Below are 20,986 nucleotides of genomic sequence, written 5' to 3'. Positions count from 1 at the left end.
AGATGCTGCTGGCCATCCCTGCTGCCAGGGCAGGCTGCTGGCTTCTGCTCAGCTTGCTGCCAGCCCAGATCCCCACCATCTTCCCAGCAGAGCTGCTTCCCAGCCTGGCTGGATGCAAGGGTTCATCCATCCCAGGGGCAGGAGTTAGCAGTTGCCCTTGCTGAACTTCCTGAGCTTGCTGTGGAGATTCCTCCAGTCAGGGTGTCTCTGGGTGGCAGCCCTGCCTTCTGCCTCCGGGATTCCAGCCATGAGCTTCATGATGATGTGATCCCTCTCCTCGCTTGTGTCAGTATTGGAGGGCGGGTGTGGGGGCTGGACTTGCGTATGTGTGTATGCCCGTCTGTGTGTAACTTAAAGTGCAAATAGCTTTTTCGTTGTCTAATGCAGCAATTGGATTTAAAACTGGATTGAATCCAGAATACCAGAGCGTCCTAATCAAGCCCTGGTTCTAGTCAGAATTTAATTTTATAAGTTCTGTTGTGTAGATGGAAGAGATATATGTTAATCCGTAAACATTGTCGTAGAATGCCTTCTCACTGACATAAGTTAATAAAATTGAGTACTGATAGACATTCTGCAATTATTGGAGATTTTCATTCTCTGTACAGATTAACTTTAGAAAAAGAATGCTATGGAGATAAATTGCCTTATAAAATGGTTAAATAAATATTTTAATAACTTTGAATACAAATTTAAGGATGTTCAGCCTCCATCAATATGAAACTGGAAAATTATGCTGTAAGAGCATGTCACTTTCCAGGGCTACCTGGATCAATAGTTTTGGGTTTGTGCATTTAGGAAAAGAGTAGATATTGTATTTTTCTTCCTTACACTGATTTATATTCAACCTTTTCTTCTTATGTCATTTTTAATACAAAATATCAATTAAAAAATGAAGGTTTAATTTGTCTTTCATAGACTACTTTCTATTGATTACTTGACTCTTGAGAGCTGATTGTTTCAAATTCTGCATCTACTGAGGTCTCTTCCTGCTCAAATATCTACTCTGTTAAAATATTTTGTACTAGAGTGTTTGATGAGAAAAGTCCTAATGATTTCCCATCTTAACTTTTGCATTCAAACAGCAAATCTGGGTGTAATAATCACTCACTGTTTTGTTTTGTTTTTTTTCTCCTCCTTTACACTGGTCAGTCTGTACAAACACTCTGTAAACTATAAACAGCTTCACAGAAGTATTACTGTATGGTAGACAATCTGAAGTAATAATTGCAATGCTGTGCAAATGATGTTGTGGTTTTTATTATTATTTTATTTAAGGATGTTTCTGGAATGCCAGCTCTTTGTCGTCCTGTTGCAGAGGGAGGAGGGGGTTTTGATTATCGACTAGCCATGGCTATTCCAGATAAATGGATACAGGTGAGAACTTTTTTTAAAAATATGTGGGATGTTTCTGTGCATACACAAAAATACTTCTCAATCCTACTGGCAATTTTTACTCTCTCTTCTGTTAATGTCCTATTAAAATGTCCTATTAAAATAAATGTCCTATTAAAATAAATTCTGACAGGCTCAAGCACAGGAATTAGTGGCTGAAATGAGAGCTGTCAGATATCCTGTAGGTTTCAGAAGTTCAGGGGCTGTTCTTTTCATTCTGTCTGACACTTGTTTTCTTTGTACGATACACATAGACTTGTTTTATTTGTGGTAACCTGTGTCTTGCAACAACTATAGAATATTTAGTTTATATTGCATGTGAACAGGTAGATAAGTTAACTGTATGCATACACATATTAAAAAAACAAACAAACCAAAACCAGCCACCCCAGCAACATGCAAGGAACCCTCCTGAAATTTGGCATAGTAGTTGGCACTGAACTTAGGTAGAGCTGAAAGTTTAACCAAAGTAAACGTAAGTGAATTATAGAAACAACAGCGAACAGTATAGTAAGGTTACAAAAGGAATAATGAAAATCTGTAAATGCTCTTCAAGAACAGTAATATACTAATAAACACTGACTACGATAAGGATTTAAATCACCTTTTCCTCAATACAGAGGATCACAAGAAAAGCAGTAAAACACTAAATGATCTCAATAGGCTTTTACTGATGTTTTAGAGAATGTTTTTCGGTTAGATAGAAGATTGCATCCAAATCCCTCAGGCTGTCATGATGATCTGAAACAATAAATGTTTCATATGAGCATTAATGCTTTAATAAATACACTGAGTAGCTTAAAATAAAAAGCAAATTAACTTATCTTTCAGCATCTTTCACTTTTGTAACTGGGTGGTGAAGAGCTGATTGAAAAACAGTTTTCAAACCTCTTTTCATTCAGAAGACAAACTTGCCAGGTTTTCCAACAGGGACAGCATCATTAAACTTCAGAGTGTGTAATTTAGATCCTGGAATGCAGTGAGGGCTCATATTTCTTTAGTAATAAGAAACACCTTCACCTTGTTGTGATCATTATTTTATTTTTTTTCCTTTTTTCCCTTCTCCTTTACGCCTGCAACTTCCTTACCATGCTTTAGGACAGGCAGAGATGAGCAGTTCCCTAGGTAGACAAAATACAAGTGGCCAGGTTCATATTACAAAGAAAAAAAAACCCCACAGTGTAGAATTTTACATGGGCAAAAGATTGATAATCTAATTTAGTAGTCTCTGATACGGTCTGTTTGTTTTAATTTGCAATACTTGGAGAGGAATCGTACCTACTCTGCAGTAAGTTCCATTCTTAACTGGAGAAAAACATCTTCCAGCCTAAGCAGGTACTTAATGTGAGACAGCAGGTGGATGCTTGGCGTGCTGACAGGTGTAAATTCAGCTATGATACTCCAGGCTGTTTCCCAGCAGACTCCAGTTATTTAGGAATGTGTCGATTGTGCAGGAACATAGGGTCATGCAGGCAGGAGCTTCTAGCTAAGGAAGCTGCAAATAAGCAACCACGGCAGAAGACCTTGAGTTAGAGAAGGAGATGATGCACATAATTCATTTACCACATTTCTGGAGGCAAAAATAAAGCTGAAACAATTGGAAGGGAAAAGTTTAGAAACAGTCTATCAGCTGTTATTAAACTGTCCTAGACTGCTTGCTCCCCTTTCTCTCCAGCTTGTAAGTACGTACCTGTTAATAGCAAGTTTTCTAGGCAGCTTCCTAAAATCAGTTTTAAACTTGAAGGATCTCCAGGGTTCCATGAAGTAATTCCAAAGAATTTGTAGAAGTAAGAAAGATAAGCTGTTCGCCATGACAGTGGCTCTACTAGTTCAGATTAAAGATAGATGTGGTACGTAATATGATGATGCACAGGGACCTGAATGTATTCAGAAGTAGAATTTTTGGAGTCAAAAGAAAAAAAGAAAAGGAAAAGAAAAAAAGGCTGTTTAGGAATACATGGCCAGTTACAATCAGAATGTTGTTTTACAGCATTGTATTAACTGTCTTGGTGTTACTGCCTTTTTATCACTTCTATTTTATGTCCATATATTTCCATACATGTTTTTAAGTTGTAGTGATCAATGGAGGTCTCTAAAGAAAAATGAAGGGCCTAAGACTGAAATTGGACTAGATTGAGAAGACCGAGGAAGTAGTATCATGTCGGGCAGAAAGTTACTATTGATGTGGTTTAAATTGCTAGAAATCAGGAGCTAGCACGGCCAAAAATGTAAAGCTTGTTTTGTATTACAAAGCTTTGGGTTTGGAACTGACTGGGAATGCACAGATCAGGGGAAAGTGCGAGTCCCTGTGCTAAGTACCTTCTGATGTTATTGTGCGCTTCCTGGCAATAGCATAGTGCTGTCTTGTAGTGATACGTTCTCCACCAGTCAGCCCCGTGGTTAAGCTGTAATTAGAAGCTGCCGTGTGCCAGGGTTGCTTGAACTTCTTTCAGTATTGTGTGTAGGGTAGATACATGCCCACATGTTTCTTCCTAGTTTTTGGTGCAGTGCTTTTTTGCAGCTCCTGTCAGTCACATTGCCTGTGTATCAGGGGATTCGCATGGTGGATGGCAAGTCCCGTTGTCCTTGCTTATAATTGGAAGTACAGGAGAGACAAAGTGTCCTATTTATTATGTTTAGGTAGCGGAACTGAAAAGAAGAAATCTCTTTGGATTATCAGAGAAAGCTCACAACTTCAAAACTTGGGAATAGGAGAAGTAACAGTTCACAATCCATGAGAACTTTCTGCACCAAGATAATGAAGAAAAGTAGTAATGTGCTTTTAGTTGAAACAGCAATAACTTTTCGGTGGTCTTTCCCTTAATTTCTGCAGATTATTAAGGAGCTGAAAGATGAAGACTGGAATATGGGCAATATTGTGCATACATTAACAAACAGACGGTATGAAGAGAAATACATTGCATATGCAGAGAGCCATGACCAGGTATTTTATCTGTTTGTTTGTATATAAGGAAGTAAAAGATGAGGTTTAGAGACAAAATGAGGCAAGGGTTGAGAAGAATAGGCAACAGAGACAGGTAGATCTGAACTGCTGTTTGTTTTGTTTTGTTTTTTTTAATTATTGGGTTTTCTTCTGATCCTCCTTAATGAAGGATTCTTGCTTGGAGTAGGTGGGTGTTGTTTTTCAGTTTTCTGGTTCTTAAGAAATGAGAAATTATTCCTGTTATGCCTGTCTGTCATAAGACATTTGAAGGCATCTAATCCATACTTTGGAAAATCTGGTTTCCATAAAGTAAACTGGAGCACCATTTATGATAATCATAAAGAGTATCACAATTTAGCATATTTGTTCACTGAATCATTGTTTGAGATTTGTATTCCTTTCAAGAAAATGTTTTCCTCTCCAGAGGGATTGCAGACATCCTTTTTTGAGATCTAAATGAAATATTCTTTAACAGTTTTGTTCAAAACACAGCAATTGTAATGGTTCTGTATATGGAAAAATGAAAAAGAAATGAATAGTTTTGATAACACTCACCTCCCACAGTCTTTGTAATGGCTGTTTCTGAAGAATCAGAAGTCACGTTGGTTGAGAATTTTAAAATTAGGAACTTAAAAAAACCCACCACAAAACATTTTCTAATAAAAGGTTTAAGTAATGTACCTTCAACATTTTCTTCTACATAAGAAGCTGACGTTCTACTTCCTATACTTTCTATAATAAAAGTCAACAGAAATGTCTAAAACAAGGCATGTATTTTATTTTAAAAAGAGAATTCTGACTTTATCAGCTTAATTTTGTGTAGCTATTTACACGCTTACCTCGGAGACTGTTACACAGTGTTCACTTAAGGCATGACAGTAGAGTCCCAGTCCTGGTGAAGAGCTTCAGGCATTACTTGGAAATGTATATTATTCTGTGCTTATTTGCTTTTATAAAGGCTAATTCTTCATCCTAAGGCATGACATATAACATTACTGTTGCTCTCGTTTATTTCATGCTGGATTTTATCAATTTAGTTGTTTTCCGTAACACCATGTATTTTTGTTTTAGAATCTCATACTTGGAAAGAAGATCTATTTATTTTGATTAGAAAAAAAACCAAAACCCACAAACAAAAAAAACAATTATTGCTGACATACATGAGAATGATATGTGAAAAGTTAGGACAGAGAAACAAAATGGGAGTGTAGATAAAATTCGGTCTGAAGATACTTTAAGTGATGCACGTGAAGGACTGAAACAATTCTAGCTACTTACATGTTACAATGGGGCTACGAGCTGACTGTTACCAGTCATACAGGGCCTTGTGGTTATATCAAGTGTGTGAAAATAGCAACTCCATGCTTATAGCTGTAAAAAAAAAAAAAAAGCAGATATAGTACTGAAATTATTATGAGTGGAATGAAGAGAAAAATTATTATGCCACTGTAGTCTTTCATGGTTTATAGCATCTTGAATGTTGGAGGCAGATTTGGTCCTGTATCTCAAAGGATATACAGCATAACTGGGAAAAATGCTGTGAGTGAGTTAGTAAGATTAATACTGGGTGTGGATTCCTTTTCATAAGAAGAAAACTAAATAGACTAAGACTCTTCAGGGTAGAAGAGATGATTGAAGGGGGAAGGATAACAGTTCATAAAATCATGGCTGGCATAGAAAACATGAACATCTTCTAATTGGAAGATTAGGGGGATATTAAATGACACTAACAAAAGGTACATTCTGAGTCCAGAGAACAGTTCTTCTTCGCAGCTGTTCACTGCAGTCTTCAGTCTTGCTATGGAATTTTGCCTTTAAATATTATTTTTTACTTGAGGGAATAATCTACGTATGGTGTTACATTGTTAGATGGAAAATTAAAGGATGATAGTGCTTTTTAGCTAGACTGGTTTACAACTCAGCTGTCTCTCTGGAATGTAGTGAGTTTTCATGCTAGAGTATAAAATGAGAATAAGGCTAATTGAACAAAAATTAGCTATTTTACATATAAATGCTCCAAAATGTTTTCAGCTACCTTCGTGCTAATATATTGGAGTAATTCTTGTTACATAGCATTTGTGTGGCCTTTCTCAAATAACAGTAAGCACTACCTAGTTAGGAATTCAGTTGCTGTTTTTAGTCAGAATTACTAGTTTGTGTTTTCTCTTGTGTGAAATCACAGAAAACCAATCACATTTTTGATTGCATATAAATGACCGTTTCATATTCAATCTGTGTCTCTAAATCAGGAGTGTTGTTAATAGCCCATTATTTGTACATCCCAGGAACTTTACCTAGGATTTTTGCTTTCTTATTTTCTGTAAAAATTCCAAAGTGGTAGGTCACTTGTGGCATATTGAGTTGACACTAACATTTCACATTTGATATCTGTAGGCAAGAAGGTTCTCAGAAGTGGTTGTGCAGTTTGATCCCATCAGGTGAAATGTAGGAGCACAACAGGGGTTAGACAGCTATTGGTTTGTGGATCATATACCCGCACTCCCGTCGGCGTGGGGAGAGCTCCAGTAACCATGTGGAGGGTTGCAAGGGGAAAACAGATGGTCCCGTCTGGCATCCAGTCGAGGCTCAGCTCGGGGATGTCCCTGCCTCAATGTACATGCGGTCTCTTTTTGGCAGCAGATTATAGATATCATGCCCACGTGATTATCCATCACACAATACAAAGTCGCAGTAACTGGAAGCGAGGGTCACTGTGACCTGTGATCAGTGGCGGTGGCAGGATGTTTTCTTTATGAACAGGGACTAGATTGTGCACATTGAGCCATATCCTTAACTCTTCAACAATCTCTCGAGTCCTCCCCTTACGACAGAGTGCCTGCTTTAAAAAAAAAAAAAAAAAAAAAAAAGTTAAACACATCTAGTACACCCAAGAGTTCTCCTCATGTGTTTTTTTGTAACTGTTACAGGCGCTTGTTGGTGATAAGACCTTGGCGTTTCGACTGATGGATGCAGAAATGTATACAAACATGAGTGTGCTCTCACCTCTTACTGCAGTTATTGATCGTGGAATACAGCTTCATAAAATGATTCGTCTCATTACTCATGCACTTGGAGGAGAGAGCTATCTGAACTTCATGGGTAAGTAATCTTAGGAATAAGTCTTTTATTTTCTCATCTACGGAATGCTTGGCAGGGAAATAAAACGATCCGACATCATCTTACATCCACTGTATTTATCACAATTCTGAAGTTTGGAGCGTAAATGCTTTTATAAGGATTTAGTGCAAAAGGTAATATGCATTGTTTTTCTGTCTGTAAGATATATTGTCAGACAAGAAAATAAAATCAATGTGGTTCCTAAAAATGTGTTAAGCTCTAGTTCAGGTTACTCTGATTTACAACTCAGACTAGTATTTTAATTATTGTTCTGTGAGTTTTTTATGTGGTGAGCCTTGCCTTACACAGCTGGGTTGTCTTTCGTGTCTATTCTACTCTCCTAAATGTTTTAGGGTAACAGTGAATTTACTAAAGATAGCTCTTGCTTATTTCAGTTAGTAGTTGCCAGGGAAGGAGTCTGGAATCAGTTGAATTGTGTTGCCTTGTTTCTTATTAAATAACAGAAGCTTAATATAGTAGGCAAGGACAAATCATAAAGATCGAAGGCACATCCCGCTATGGAAGCATGGAAATAGTAAGACTTAGCAATACTTTTTTGGTGTTTGTAAGTGATAAAATACAGCTGTCGCATTGCTTCCTAAGTACTAGTGCTACAAGAACGTGCAATAGTTAAGCACATTTAATCCGCAAGTTACAGTTCCAAGTAGTCATCTTAAAAAGTTGAATCATGTTCTTGGTTTTATACAAAATGCTGAAGCTATTTATGCTTGATGCTTTTTACCATATTCATGTTCCTTAATTTCTTTTTAAATTAATCCTTACTTTATAGTAAAAACCATAAATCTGTAATGTGGTGTGACAAGTTCTGTATAGCAGTTGTGAAAGTCTCATGGGGAAAAAAAGGCTGAACATGTGCTGTAAGTGACCAGCTCAGTTTTCTGACAATGAAACACTAGAAAATTATATAAGTTCTGGCTTAATGCTGCTTTCAGCTTTTATTATTGAATAATTTGTATTATCAAGGTGAAGGATTGTTGGATGTATATTGCCTTTCTTCCATCATAGTATATTTAAAAATATATTTTTCTAATTAAACAACTGGCGAACATTGAAATGGACTATTGCCTTATTATTTAAGCATGTCTATACTGATACATTTTCTTCCTTGGTATTAGAAGAACACTCAAAAAATACCATGTTTTTGGGTTTTCTTAATAAGAATTAAAGCAACTTCAGTACAGAACAAATCAATTCAGTATATGATATACTAGTAAAACTATTGTTTCCAAAAAAACACAGAATTTTTTCCTGACAGTGAAGAAAAGTCAGTAAAATAAACGTGAAATGTGTAGTCAGGCACCAAAATGTGCAAGGTATGATGTAATCAAACTAGTGATACTACAATAGTTAAGGAAGTAAGTGTGTAAAAAATATGCCCCAAATTGACTTGGTAAGGTTAGAAAAATAACAGTAATCCAATGTGACATGTTGATTCCAGTGTGTTAGTGCAGGTTGATTGAGCAATTAATATTGTGTATCCTTGGGTACTGCATATGTTTCAGTAACTACGTTATAGTTTGCTATATGTAAAAGGTGAAGAGATTGTAATAAATGCTGGAGGAGAAAACATACGCACTCAGAATGCTTGCAGTCCGGTGTACTCAAAATGCATGTTGCAGCTTGCTGTCTATTTAAGTGAACACAGAGACAAACGAGTTCTTCAGCTGTCAGTTTTCAGTAAATGCTGAGGGGGAGGAAGGGAAGCCTCCTGTAGGGTGTGGGGAGGACTGGAAATCTGCTTTCACAACACCTGGAGAAGGTATTCCAGGTGCCTCTGTGCTTCCCGTGGTCCTTCCGTAAATATCTTGTATCTTCTTTTTCTGCAGATTAGAGACACCAAAGCAACACGCTGCTTTCTCAATGCTTTGCTCACCTTAAGAAAAAAATTGTTTCTAAAAAATGTATTGGGAGTGGAAATCTGTCTTCCTGAATGTATGTTGAAATTTCTTTTGAAGATCTGGAGTAATATTTAATTACACCTGTGTTGGAGTATCATTTGTACTCCATACATGCAAGCAGATTCCTGTTGAGAGAAGTTGTGCCCCACTGAACACCAAACACTGGTACTGGCTTTCTCCCATTTTCTCACTTTTCACAGGGGACGATTCTTTGTCCATCTTACAGGTGTCTCTAAAAAAACACTGCAAAGATCCTGGAAGTTGTTATTCTTGGTTTTTGTGTTTCTGGATGTTTAATTTTCACTGAAGGCTTTTATTTTCCTTCCCAATTGCTTATATCCTGGTATAGACAATCAATGATGTATACAAACAGAAACGTGAATAGGAAAGTTTTGTCATTTCAGTGAATTCATTTCCTTGTAACACAAACCGTTGGGAGCATTCTTTCCTCTGGTCTGTATTTCAGTTTTCTGTGCAGCTTTGCAAATAATCTCTTGGGCTCCATGTGCCCATCTGTCATGGAAGACTTAACCCAGAAAGGGGAGAACTCTGTATGCTTGGCCAAAAATGAGCATGACAATGATAAACATCCTGCTGTAGTGAATGAACACTCTGGAAGGCCAGTTTATTTAATAGCAATAGTAAAAAAAAAAGGTAGCAATTGTTTTGAAACTTGTGCTATGTCTAAATTCTCTGCTTTCAAAGCAGGTAGGGAGCAACAATTCTGATGTAGCTGTAGTTTGTTCAACCTGGCTTCTGTTTTAGATGGAGATTTTAATACTGAGTCTGGCCAGTACTGGTCAGAAGATGTTATATGACTTTAGGAAATCACAAAAATTACAAGTTCCTCTGCACAGTACTTTAGTAGGAGCACAGGGGTGATGCTTCTTTCTTCCTCTACAGCTAAGCTTCTGTGAAGGTGTTGATAATACACACAGATAATACACACTTGATTTTCTGAACTTATATGACACTTAAAGAGAAAGCCCCAAGCATTCACAGTATGTGCCTGTATTAGATACTGGAAGTAATTTTTTTTTTTAATAGTAGGAAAACACCTTGTAGTTGTACTTATTTTTGTTTGCAATTGTGGTGATATTGAAATACAATATGTATCTGATATTACCTTAAAATCAGAAAATTACATGAAAAAATATTTGTAGACATAGATATTTTCCCTGTTTAATATGAGAATTTGAAGGCAAATTCAAAATAAGCTCCCTCTATCTGACTAAAAATCTTTATTGTCAATTTAACCCCCTACAAAGTAACAAAAAGGCTTAAGGTTTGAGTCTACTTCCTCAATTTCTAAACAAGGACTAACAGAAGCTGTTACAAGACTTCTAGAATACTACAGGAATCTTTTGATCTCACCTTGAAAATGAACTGACCACTATTGTTACCTACTAGACGATGTTTAACTTCAATGTAACTACTCTCACATATTTCTTGAAAATAATAGTTGAACTTAGCACTACAAAACTGTTCTGTGTTTACATCCCTTCATTTTTCTTTGGCTTCATTTTCCATCCTGTCCTTGAAGAAAATCTGTAGGCAGCTGTAATTGTTCCTTTCCTTCAAATGTTCTTTTTCTGTTCTCATGCTTGTTGCCTGTGCCCCGCGCTTAGGGAAGCCATGCAGGACCTGTGAAAGGTGTTCTTCAGTGAGCTTGTTTCCGTGTCCTCTCCGTACCTTGCAGGATACACCTGTTCGTCTATCTAGATTTAGACAAGTAAGGGTAGCTGCTTTCTTGCCTGAAATAGACATAAGATCCAGTCCAGGGGGCCTTAAATAGCATTTTAGGTCCTTGGGATTGATCCTTCATAGCAAAAACATTTAGTGGTTTAGCAGAGTCTTGCTTTTCAGCTTGCTAACATTAGTTTACTTGCTTTCTTCTTCATTTAAAATTGGCTTAAACTCCAATCTATTTATTGAAATGGAGATTAGTTCCTACATGAACCTCTAGCACTATTTTTCGTGGCTTTTCTACAGTAAAACATGTCTTAATTAGGACTTCAGAGACCAAGTTTCATTCCCTGCAAAACAACTTGTTTTATATGTATAGTTAAGCTAGAAAGTGATTTGCAGTAACTAGCACATTTTTTTGCAATCACGACCATTGGCTGATGGTGTTACCATTTGTATTGACATTTACTTCTGTTTCACCAATACTGAATTTATCTTGAAAGCTTCCTTTTCCTACTCGTTAGTTCACTTACACAGTAGTTTATCTACTTTCTCTATGTTGAGGAGTTTTTTTGGCTGAACTAAACCAGTTTCTTGTCTAATGGTTAGGTATGATGGGACTTATTCTCTCTTTGGCCTTAAAAATAAGGCCAAATGCTATGCATCATCTATTCCTTTGAGTATTTTGGAGAGAGAAAGATAATTTTTTCATTCAATTATTTATTGTTAAACTAAGGGATTTTGTAACAAGGCTTTTGAAAATATGTTGACAAACAAAAGGAGTGGTGTTGATATGAGTAGCACTAATATCAGAGTGGGAAATGTACATACTATTTACTTTTTAAATATTAGAAATGTGAAATAAAGATTATACAATATAATTTACAATATGAATGGGAATGTTACTTAAAACATTATCTGAAATACTACTTTTATTGCTACCTCTTCTAGATAAAAAAGAAATTGAATCAAACCCAAGAATATTTAGCTTAAACCTAAGGGGCTTTTGTTTTCTTAGACATGTTGCAAGGCAATCACTTTGAAATTTTACAGTTGTGTTTTTTCCTCTCCCCTGTATGCTTTCTTGTGCGTATTACTGCTGTGCACTGGTTACAGCATGACATTTTAGACCATTACCTCAAAGGCCCTGCAACAGCAAATGCTCTTTAAACTCTCTCTCTTCAGTCAACTCCTTTTGATAAACCAGCTTGAAGTACGCACTTGGTAAGGGCTGTGGATTAGGATCTGTAATTTGAAGTCATCCTTCTTAATATGCTTACCTAGTACACCTGACAAATGTGCTTTCTGTGCTGCCAGTTCTACCATGTGCTTTAAATTCACGGCCGTCTGACAGAAACAATTACTTTCATTTTAAGGTAGAAAACAAGAAGGGTGTAGTCTGAAATCTTGCACATAGTTTGTCATAGATTTCCTGTCCTGTGGTGACAGACCACCTACAACTTTGTTGCATAGTACCCTGTATGCCCTCTGTCACAGCTTGGGACAGGCAGTGGCAGAGGGAACAATCCATATATATATACATCAGGCTTCAGTAACTGGTTTGAGAGTCTGTTCCAGAACATCTAGAGCTGCAAACTGTTAATATCTATTGTTCATTTAAACAGAGTTGATTGCAACACAGTTCATTTCTACACTTGCTCAAAACCCATTAGAGGGACTGGGAAAGACTGTTTTGTAATTTAGAAAACTAAACACACAATCCTGTCTAATCCTACCTTCTCCTCACAAATTTAAATATGTTCAACTACAAATGTGTTCTGGGAATTGATTCTGCTTCCTCTTTGAGATGGTAAAGAAGAAAGATCCACACACATGTATGTAATTTAAATACAAAAATAAAATAGGCACTAGCACCAGTCTACATATGTGATGGTGGATCAGTGTCTACACTATGGCTTCTCAGGTCAGGAACCTTGAAACAGAAGCCTTCGTGGCCAACGGGATCCTCAGAACTGCACAAAAATCAAAGTTCCTCCAGATGTGTTCATGGATTGAAGTCCAGGCAGGGTTTTCCGGGGCAGGAGAAAGAATTGTCTAAATTGCAGTAGCTGTTGTGTGTGGGTGCTCCTTTCTTCTTTCAGAGTTTCAGATGATGTTTCCTTAGTTTGTTCCTAAGTGTTAAGTCTGCGGGTATCAGATATTACAGTATTACAGGTGAAGTTGATTTGTATGTAATATATAAAGCCATTCTGACATTTTGTTTCAGTTACTAGGTGTTTTGTTTTAAAGAATGGGTACTTTTCTAGTGATTTTTTTCTGTTACTGGTATAAAGAGACTGGATTTTTAAGCCTCAGTTAAATTATTTTGGGAACTACAGATATTTTTATTATGCTAAGTACCATCATTTTACTATGATGATGTTACTGAGACTTCTGCTAATGTCTTAGGCTTTGTTCATGACTCCGTTGCCTTGCATCTTGTAGCATCTTTTGTCACCATGTGTAAGTGCATCCAACCTAGTCTACTGATACAATAGTTGGTGTGGTCTGAGGACTTGCTAAGGAATAATAAATGAAGTTGTAATATAAATATATTGAAGTTATGTTAGAAACGAGTTCCATTTCTGTCTATATGACAGCCTTCATTTTTGCTTTATTGTTGTTTTGAAGAACAATCACACTAACAGGCCTCTATATATTATAACTTCATACTTTCAGCACAGGTTTTTGGAGGAGTTTCTATTTTCAAGCATTCAAAATTATAATTTATTGTAGAAATTATGACAGTCATATTCCTATGAAAAACTTTTTCCACATCTGGATTTTTAACTCTGTAGGGCATGGCTGTTATTTTATTCTTTCATAATTGTGTTTTTATCCATAGCTACTAAATGCAGAAACACTTTTCAGTAAACTATAATTAAACTGTATACAGATGGCATTAGTTTTAATTAGCTGTCTTCTGGAAAAAACAACCCCAGCAAATCTCAATAGTCAAAGAAAAATATGAAGACTACAATATTATGGATTAATTATATTTTGTTTCCAGTTTCTTCACATTGAATTCAAATAAACTTAAAATCAAAAGGTTTACCTCACTTTCAGACTCCTTTGCTTTTTCAATTCAGAATCTTAAATTAAATCAATTCAGCATCTTAAAAATGTATCTCAAATTTACTGGGACTTGTGCATATAAATGCACATATTTGTACATAATAAACTGTTTTGGTTATTCTTCAGGTGTCCAAAATTAAGAATTTGGTAGAGGAGAGAACATTGACTGTTAGTATGAATGTGTGATCATTTTCTATAAATTTGATACTATATTGGAAATTGATTTTGTGTGTGTATATACACACACACATATATATGTATGCATCTGAAAATGCATGACCAGCAGGACCAGGGCAGGGACCGTCCCCCTGTGCTGGGCACTGGTGAGGCCGCACCTGGGATCCTGTGTTCAGCTTTGGGCCCCTCACTGCAGGAGGCACGTTGAGGGGCTGGAGCGTGTCCAGAGACGGGCAACGGAGCTGGGGAGGGGTCTGGAGCACAAGGCTGATGAGGAGCAGCTGAGGGAGCTGGGGGTGCTCAGCCTGGAGGGGAGCAGGCTCAGGGGGGACCTTATCGCTCTCTGCAGCTGCCTGACAGGGGCTGTAGGCAGGGGGGGTCGGTCTCTTCTCCCAGGTAACAAGTCACAGGGCAAGAGGAAATGGCTTCCAGTTGCACCAGTGGAGGTTTAGATTGGACATAAGGGAAAATGTCTTCACTAGAAGGGTGGTGAAGCATTGGAAGAGGCTGCCCAGGGAGGTGGTGGAATCACCATCCCTGGAGGTGTTCAAAAAAATGTGTGGGTGCTGTACTTAGAGGGACATGGTTTACTGATGGAGTTGGCAATCCTGTGTTAACAGGTGGACTTGATGATCTCAAAGGTCTTTTCTAACCTAAATTCTGTGATTCTATATGAAAAGGTTTCTATAAAGATTCATTAAGTGTGTAAGCAATTAAGTGTAGTCACACTTTCTATGCTGTGGAGAACTTGGATTCAGACAAAATGCTTTGAATGTTTTCTCTTTATATAGTCATGAAGTGCTTTAAAATATTACGTAATTATTCTAAAAAATTTACAAAGCTAGGTTTATCCTATGGAGTCTGTTAACCATTAGTGCTTTAGAAGAGCCTTGACGTTGTCAGGTACGTAAAAACGTCTTTGTGATTGTTTTGTTATAATGCCTTTTCAGAGAAAAAACAGATCTATCTGGTTCCCTTTTCTGAGTAGAAAGCACTTTTGGGGATGTGTATGTGTTTTTCTTATGGTCACATGAAGATATGGTCCATCACTGCATGTATTCAGAACAATAGATTAGCTATACTTATTATAGCTAACCTATAGCCTTATGCTTCCAAGGCTTCTTGGTTGAAAGATGGTGCAAGACTATAAGAAAGACAACAATATTTTTTGGTTTTCCCGTAAATATTAAGTTGATCTGTAGGAAAGACTGGATTTTCAGTATCCAGGTAGCCACTCTAGATTACCAAAAACCATTAGCTTGCCTTTTTGAGGAAAAACTAGTCTTGTTTGGGGTTTTTTCCCTCTGTTGTGCTGCTTCAATAAATTCATGTAATGACATGTAGTTTTCACACAGATCTTAGCTTCTGCCTTGTCACAAAGCAAAAGAGTAATTTCTAGTTTATCAACATCACTAATGACATGCTTAGCACAGGAGGCCACTCATCTCCTGAATGCTAGATGTCTACAGAAATGGTCAGCCTGATAAAAACTAGATCTGTGCAAGGCCTTTGTGTGTAAGAGCAGGGGAAAGGGGTCAGCATGCCCCTTTGAAACAGTGGTAAACATGTTCGTATGAAAGCTTTTGTCTTTTCTTTCCCTGCTGCTCACTGTACTTCATACAATTTCAATGCTGATAATTTATTAATACTCCTTTTGTTTTGAGTTACTTATTTCTGAAACCCCCAATGCTGAAATGAAGCTACAGCCGCCTCTTACCACACCCAGCTCTGTTTCATTTCTGCTTTTTTTTTTTCAGTTAGTCTGTACTTGGTAATCTGGAAAGGGTTTAGTGATTGCATGGCCAAGAGAAAAATGGATCTATTTTGTCCAAAAACCCTCTGCCAAAGAGGAAAAAAAAAATTCTTCCTGTTTATACTTTGTAGACTGGCTTTTAAAGTGAGAGAGAGGTGACCCAAACTGTGTTTCCCTTTACATCCCAATCAAGTAATTTAGCAACAGGAATCTCGTGAGCTGGTGTAAGAGCATGCATAAGAATCTGTTAATCAGCAACCCTACCACTGGCAATGCATTTTTCTTTCCCAGACTTGTTTCGGGCGATAGAGAGCCAAATAGAATTAAACCCCACACGTAATTCAGTAAGGAATTGTTGTTTTGAGACATGACTGAGCAGGTGACATTTTGTATTAGTAAAGTCTGAATAATAGATCCTTAGGCATACATTCCAATTTGGATTTTAATGTGCGCGGTTGTGGTAATTTGAAATGAGTTCATCTCAGTGGTGTCATTAATTCCCCAAATCAATGTAGTTTAAACTGAGATAATACTTTGTGATGACATTGGAATAAAAAGAAGATGTCTTTATGAGTTCAAGAACTTCCTATTTTCACAAGCCCTATTTATTAGCTTGAAATCTGCTCATTGTCTTAATTTTCTGAGGCCATCAAGCCAATGCTCACTCAGGAATTTACTAGAATAAGAATTTAAACAACATTGTAGTCGAGTTTGCACTGATCTTCAAGAGATAAGGTATTTTCTATGCAAATTTCCCTATGAAGTGGTAAAATCTGCAGAGTAAAGCACATTATAGCATCCTTTATAATAAAGTCAACCTGCCTTTCTTGGATGTCTTTTGAGATCTTCAGTTTGAAATTTACAACTGTGAAGGCTTCAAAAGTTACTAGAATTTATCACTGCAGGCATAGACTACGTGCTTTGGTTTGAAGTACGTTTCCGTTGTAACGTATTATAACCTTGTTGAGGTTTGCAAAAAGAAGATCTGAAAGCACTCTAACCCGTTTGGTGTGCTTCCATATGTCAAGAGATTTAATGGAAAAATGCTTTTATATGGTAGCAGTCAGAGAGAGGTAGCTATGTATTGGTGTTAGGGGGAGGAAACGCGTGCAAGGTAGAGGGCAGACCAGGAGAACGTGGGGGCGAAGGAGGCATGCGGTCAGGGTGGGATTGGAGTGGAGCTGCAGGGTCCATTAACCCAGGAGAGTCGCTTTATCTTTCCCACTAAAAAGATGCATTCCTCTACATAATTCAGGGTGAATTATTTCTGTGAGCTCATGGAAATCGATACAAATACAGTGAAAATGAGGTATTTTAGTGTTACTTCAGAGTTAAGTGTTACGAGGTTAATCTTGTGTATGAATATAGAGCTGATTTTAGTAAGTTGTCAAGAAGAGAGGGGAGGAATTTATGGTGGAATAAATTAGTAAGGGAGTTTAGGAAGAGGGTAGAATTAGTTTTGGCTGAAAAGAGAATTAATGTTTGGGGGGGTGTTCTTGTGAATAGTACATGTACCTTTTGAGTTGGTATGTCTTGCTGAATATAAAAGACTACGTCTTCATTTATTACGTAAAATTGCAGGGCTGGAGGAGTAGCAGGAGAAGTGACTAACATCTCAAGGAGACCCGAGGATTATTCACAAAGCCAAGAGTGCTGGTACGGTCTTTTCATGGCATCTGTTTATGGCCAGAAGCCTAGAACTTTTACTTGGTTGGGATACTTATTTAGGTCTTTTTGTGAAATTTAGAGCAGATCCTGCAAGCAAGGTATTTCTATTGAACAGCTTCTTAAAAAGCATTTTTTAGAAACATTATTTAAAAGCAATCCAGTAATCCACACCTAATTTGAGTCCATCCATTGATTATGGAACAGCTCCTTAAGCTCATATTTTATTTTTTTATTTTTAATTGAGCTAACCATTAACACAAAATACTGCAGGAAAGCTTGGATCATCTTTGTTTGTATTATAAATCAGTTCTTTGTGCAGCCTAAGCTCACAACCTTTATCTTCATAATGAAGAAATGTGGGGCCTTATTTCCAAATATCAATGCAAGAAAAGGAGATCTGAAGGAAAACATTAATCCATTTTAATGTACAATATTGGCAATATGCTTTCCACCATTTATCTTGTACTCCTTAAATTTGTGAAAAGTGCATACTTTGGGATTGTGATGTGTGCTTCTTACTGATTGATATGTATCATGAAGTAAAACCACCTTTTTTTAAAAAAAAAATTCTTTTACTGTAGATTTCTGTTTAGGTGTCTTTTGTGGATGTGTTCTCTCTAGGTCTGGGGGAATGTGCGTATATGACCTTTTAAAAACAAACAAAAAAATTGGTTGAGGCTGAGCTTTTATGCTTATTTTTATTTTTGTGATTCTTTTTTTATTTTGTAAAGGGTGCTACCATCTTAGAAAGTGAGGAATTGTGCATAATATTGCTTGAAGGGGAAAGTGCAGGAGGCTGAATCTAGATAGACTTCCATAACTCCAATTTTTTCTTTCATCTAAGCTAGCATAGTGAGGGTACTAGCTCTTTATAAATAACAAAATACTGTGTAAATCTACAGTCTATTTTCAGTAAGTCTTCACTCACGTTACTGTGCTTTTTTCCTCCTTATGTTCTATTTAGCTGTACTTAGGCAGCTTTTATGCAGACCTTTTTGAATATGTGAATAGTTCATTCTTTAAAGCCCTCTATTTTTTCAATATATTTTAAAATCTCATCTAGCTTTTCATTTCTTTCCTAATGATTCACACTTTTTATTTATCTTTTGGAGAAAAAGAAAAGATAACCTAGCAAGTACTACTGAAGCTATCCTATATGGCAGTAGTATATTTGAAATAGTAGGTTACCTTGTTTCTAAATTTTATCACAATGTGGGCCTTACATATACTCACTCAGACCTTAATACGTGGCATACTTGCAAGTGTTTTGGCGCTACAGCACTGATTTCTGCTGATCAGAGAAATAAAGGATCTAGAACAAAGTAATGGAGGTGCTCTTCGGGGTTATTCTTATTCCTGCCTGGAGATGCTATTCAAAGGAGAAATTGGAATTTTAGCCCAATCAATCTCTTCAAGTGAAGAGTGTATTTTTGTTTTAAGTTTGATTTTATTGCTGGCTTTGTCACAACAGTTGCTACCACCCTCCCCCTGGCAATTTAATCCTCAGTTTTAGAAGATATGCTATAAACTGTACCATGCCTTTTTATGTCAGATTTACTATTACTACTCAAAGCCCCTAAGTTGATAAGTATGCCAGAATATTGACGTATTAATTTCAGTAAATGTAAAGAAAACTTGTCTTATTTGTGCAGACTTCTCTAGTATGTGAAATCTGTTGTTCTGTTTGGGGGGGGGGGGGTGTGTGTGTGTGTGAACAAAAATCAATAATGCTATACATTCATTATGATGCTGGTTGTGACTAGTCTTAGAAGTATAGTAAGCTATTTATTGATATGCTGCCTTCCTACTTATGGGAAAGAAGGGGGTATCTCGATCAAAATAATGAAGCAGGGAGTCTCTTAATTTAAAAGTCTTCATTTTCTGGAGTTTAACTACACATAATTGAAATTTTCAGAAAACTTGTGAAAGTCCCTTTTCCTATTTACTAGTTGCATTTATATTTGTAGGTCAGAAAGACTGTATTTTTAATTTTTAGTTTCCTGTGTGGAAGGCTATTGCTTGGTTTGTACCCTGCACACGAGAATCCAGGTCTAAATCCATTGCTTGGCTCTGAAAATGTAAATACAGGAAGAGACCTGTAGAAATAAATAAAATTTATCTTAAAGGAGCTGTCTACGCATTCTGTTCTCTCTAGTAAGTATCTGATTTATGGTGTTTTCTGTTATAAGACTATGTTAAAATACTGAGAGAGACCAGGCACTGCAGAACAAGGGACAGTAAACAGTGTGATGTGTGACGGAAGGGTTCTTCCTCGGTGCCTCACTGTAAATACAGGAACACTAGTGCTGGAAGTATTTCTACAATAAATATATATTGAGAAAAGCCTGTAGAAAGCAGTAGTGAGTATATTGTGTTTAGAAGTTGTAGCATATCTTTTCTTTTTGTAAGATTTGTTTGTTTGTGTTTTCCATCTCCCATTTTATGAGGTTGATGCAAACTGTATCTGAGATACCAAGAGGCTGGGCTCAGGGACATGAGAGATTTTTACTGGACTGATGTTACGGGCTCTGTCTCTCTCTTCCTCCCTCCCACTGTTCCATGCAGTATCAGGCTTTCAAAGGATATGTTGTTTTCTTACAATAAAATGTGCCCATTAAGATCTAAATAACAAAGTAGTGAAATAAGTTACCAGCATAGTGTGGCTGTATAAAGGAATGAAATGGAATAAAAGAGAATGAGTAATGACATTGGCAATAATTTTTCGCAGATAAAGATGTAATTGTACTTGTTTCAGAGTTATTTTCCTTTTTTTTAAAGAAGATCTATGCAAAGCTTTTATCACTTCAGCAAGATGAATGAAAAATCATTACAGAGAAATATTTCATATGTCCAATTCAAAATGTCTTTGTACAAGTAATCTCTAACGGTTTCTTGTCTCTGTTTTTGTGTTTTGCTTTTGTCACTTTGAATTTCCATACAGCATTGCTGGAGGGGGAGAGGAGAAATCATCTTAGTGTTTGTACATATTTGGCTATCCTCAAACAGTTGTAACACAACACACTTTTGACATTGAAGCCGGCTTTCTCTTTTTTTTTTTTTTTTTTCCCCTTCCCCTGAAATCAAAGTTAGTTTTTTTCCTTTGACAGAGAATTTTTGTCTTAAAGGTACAAAAAGCATTATGTGCCTCCTAATATGGTTGCAATACATTTTCCGCTTAGGCCCTAAGAAAGCTGTATCACTTCTTTATACAGTGCAATGACACCATGAAGTATAGTCCTTTGAACACGTACA

General features: G+C 36.8%; 1 protein-coding gene across 2 annotated transcripts in view; it reads left to right on the top strand.

The window, feature by feature from the left end:
• Positions 1-20,986, top strand: part of GBE1 (1,4-alpha-glucan branching enzyme 1) — a 168,716-nt gene that overhangs the window by 103,666 nt on the left and 44,064 nt on the right. For both annotated transcript variants that reach the window (XM_040582917.1, XM_040582916.1), the window contains exons 10-12: positions 1,279-1,377; positions 4,229-4,339; positions 7,267-7,438. In XM_040582917.1, coding sequence (XP_040438851.1) covers positions 1,279-1,377; positions 4,229-4,339; positions 7,267-7,438 — 382 coding nt within the window. The remainder of the gene's footprint in view (positions 1-1,278; positions 1,378-4,228; positions 4,340-7,266; positions 7,439-20,986) is intronic.

The sequence above is a fragment of the Falco naumanni genome, chromosome 2, assembly GCF_017639655.2.
Source record: "Falco naumanni isolate bFalNau1 chromosome 2, bFalNau1.pat, whole genome shotgun sequence".
NCBI classification, from domain to species: domain Eukaryota; kingdom Metazoa; phylum Chordata; class Aves; order Falconiformes; family Falconidae; genus Falco; species Falco naumanni.
This window is presented reverse-complemented; position numbering and strand designations above follow the sequence as displayed.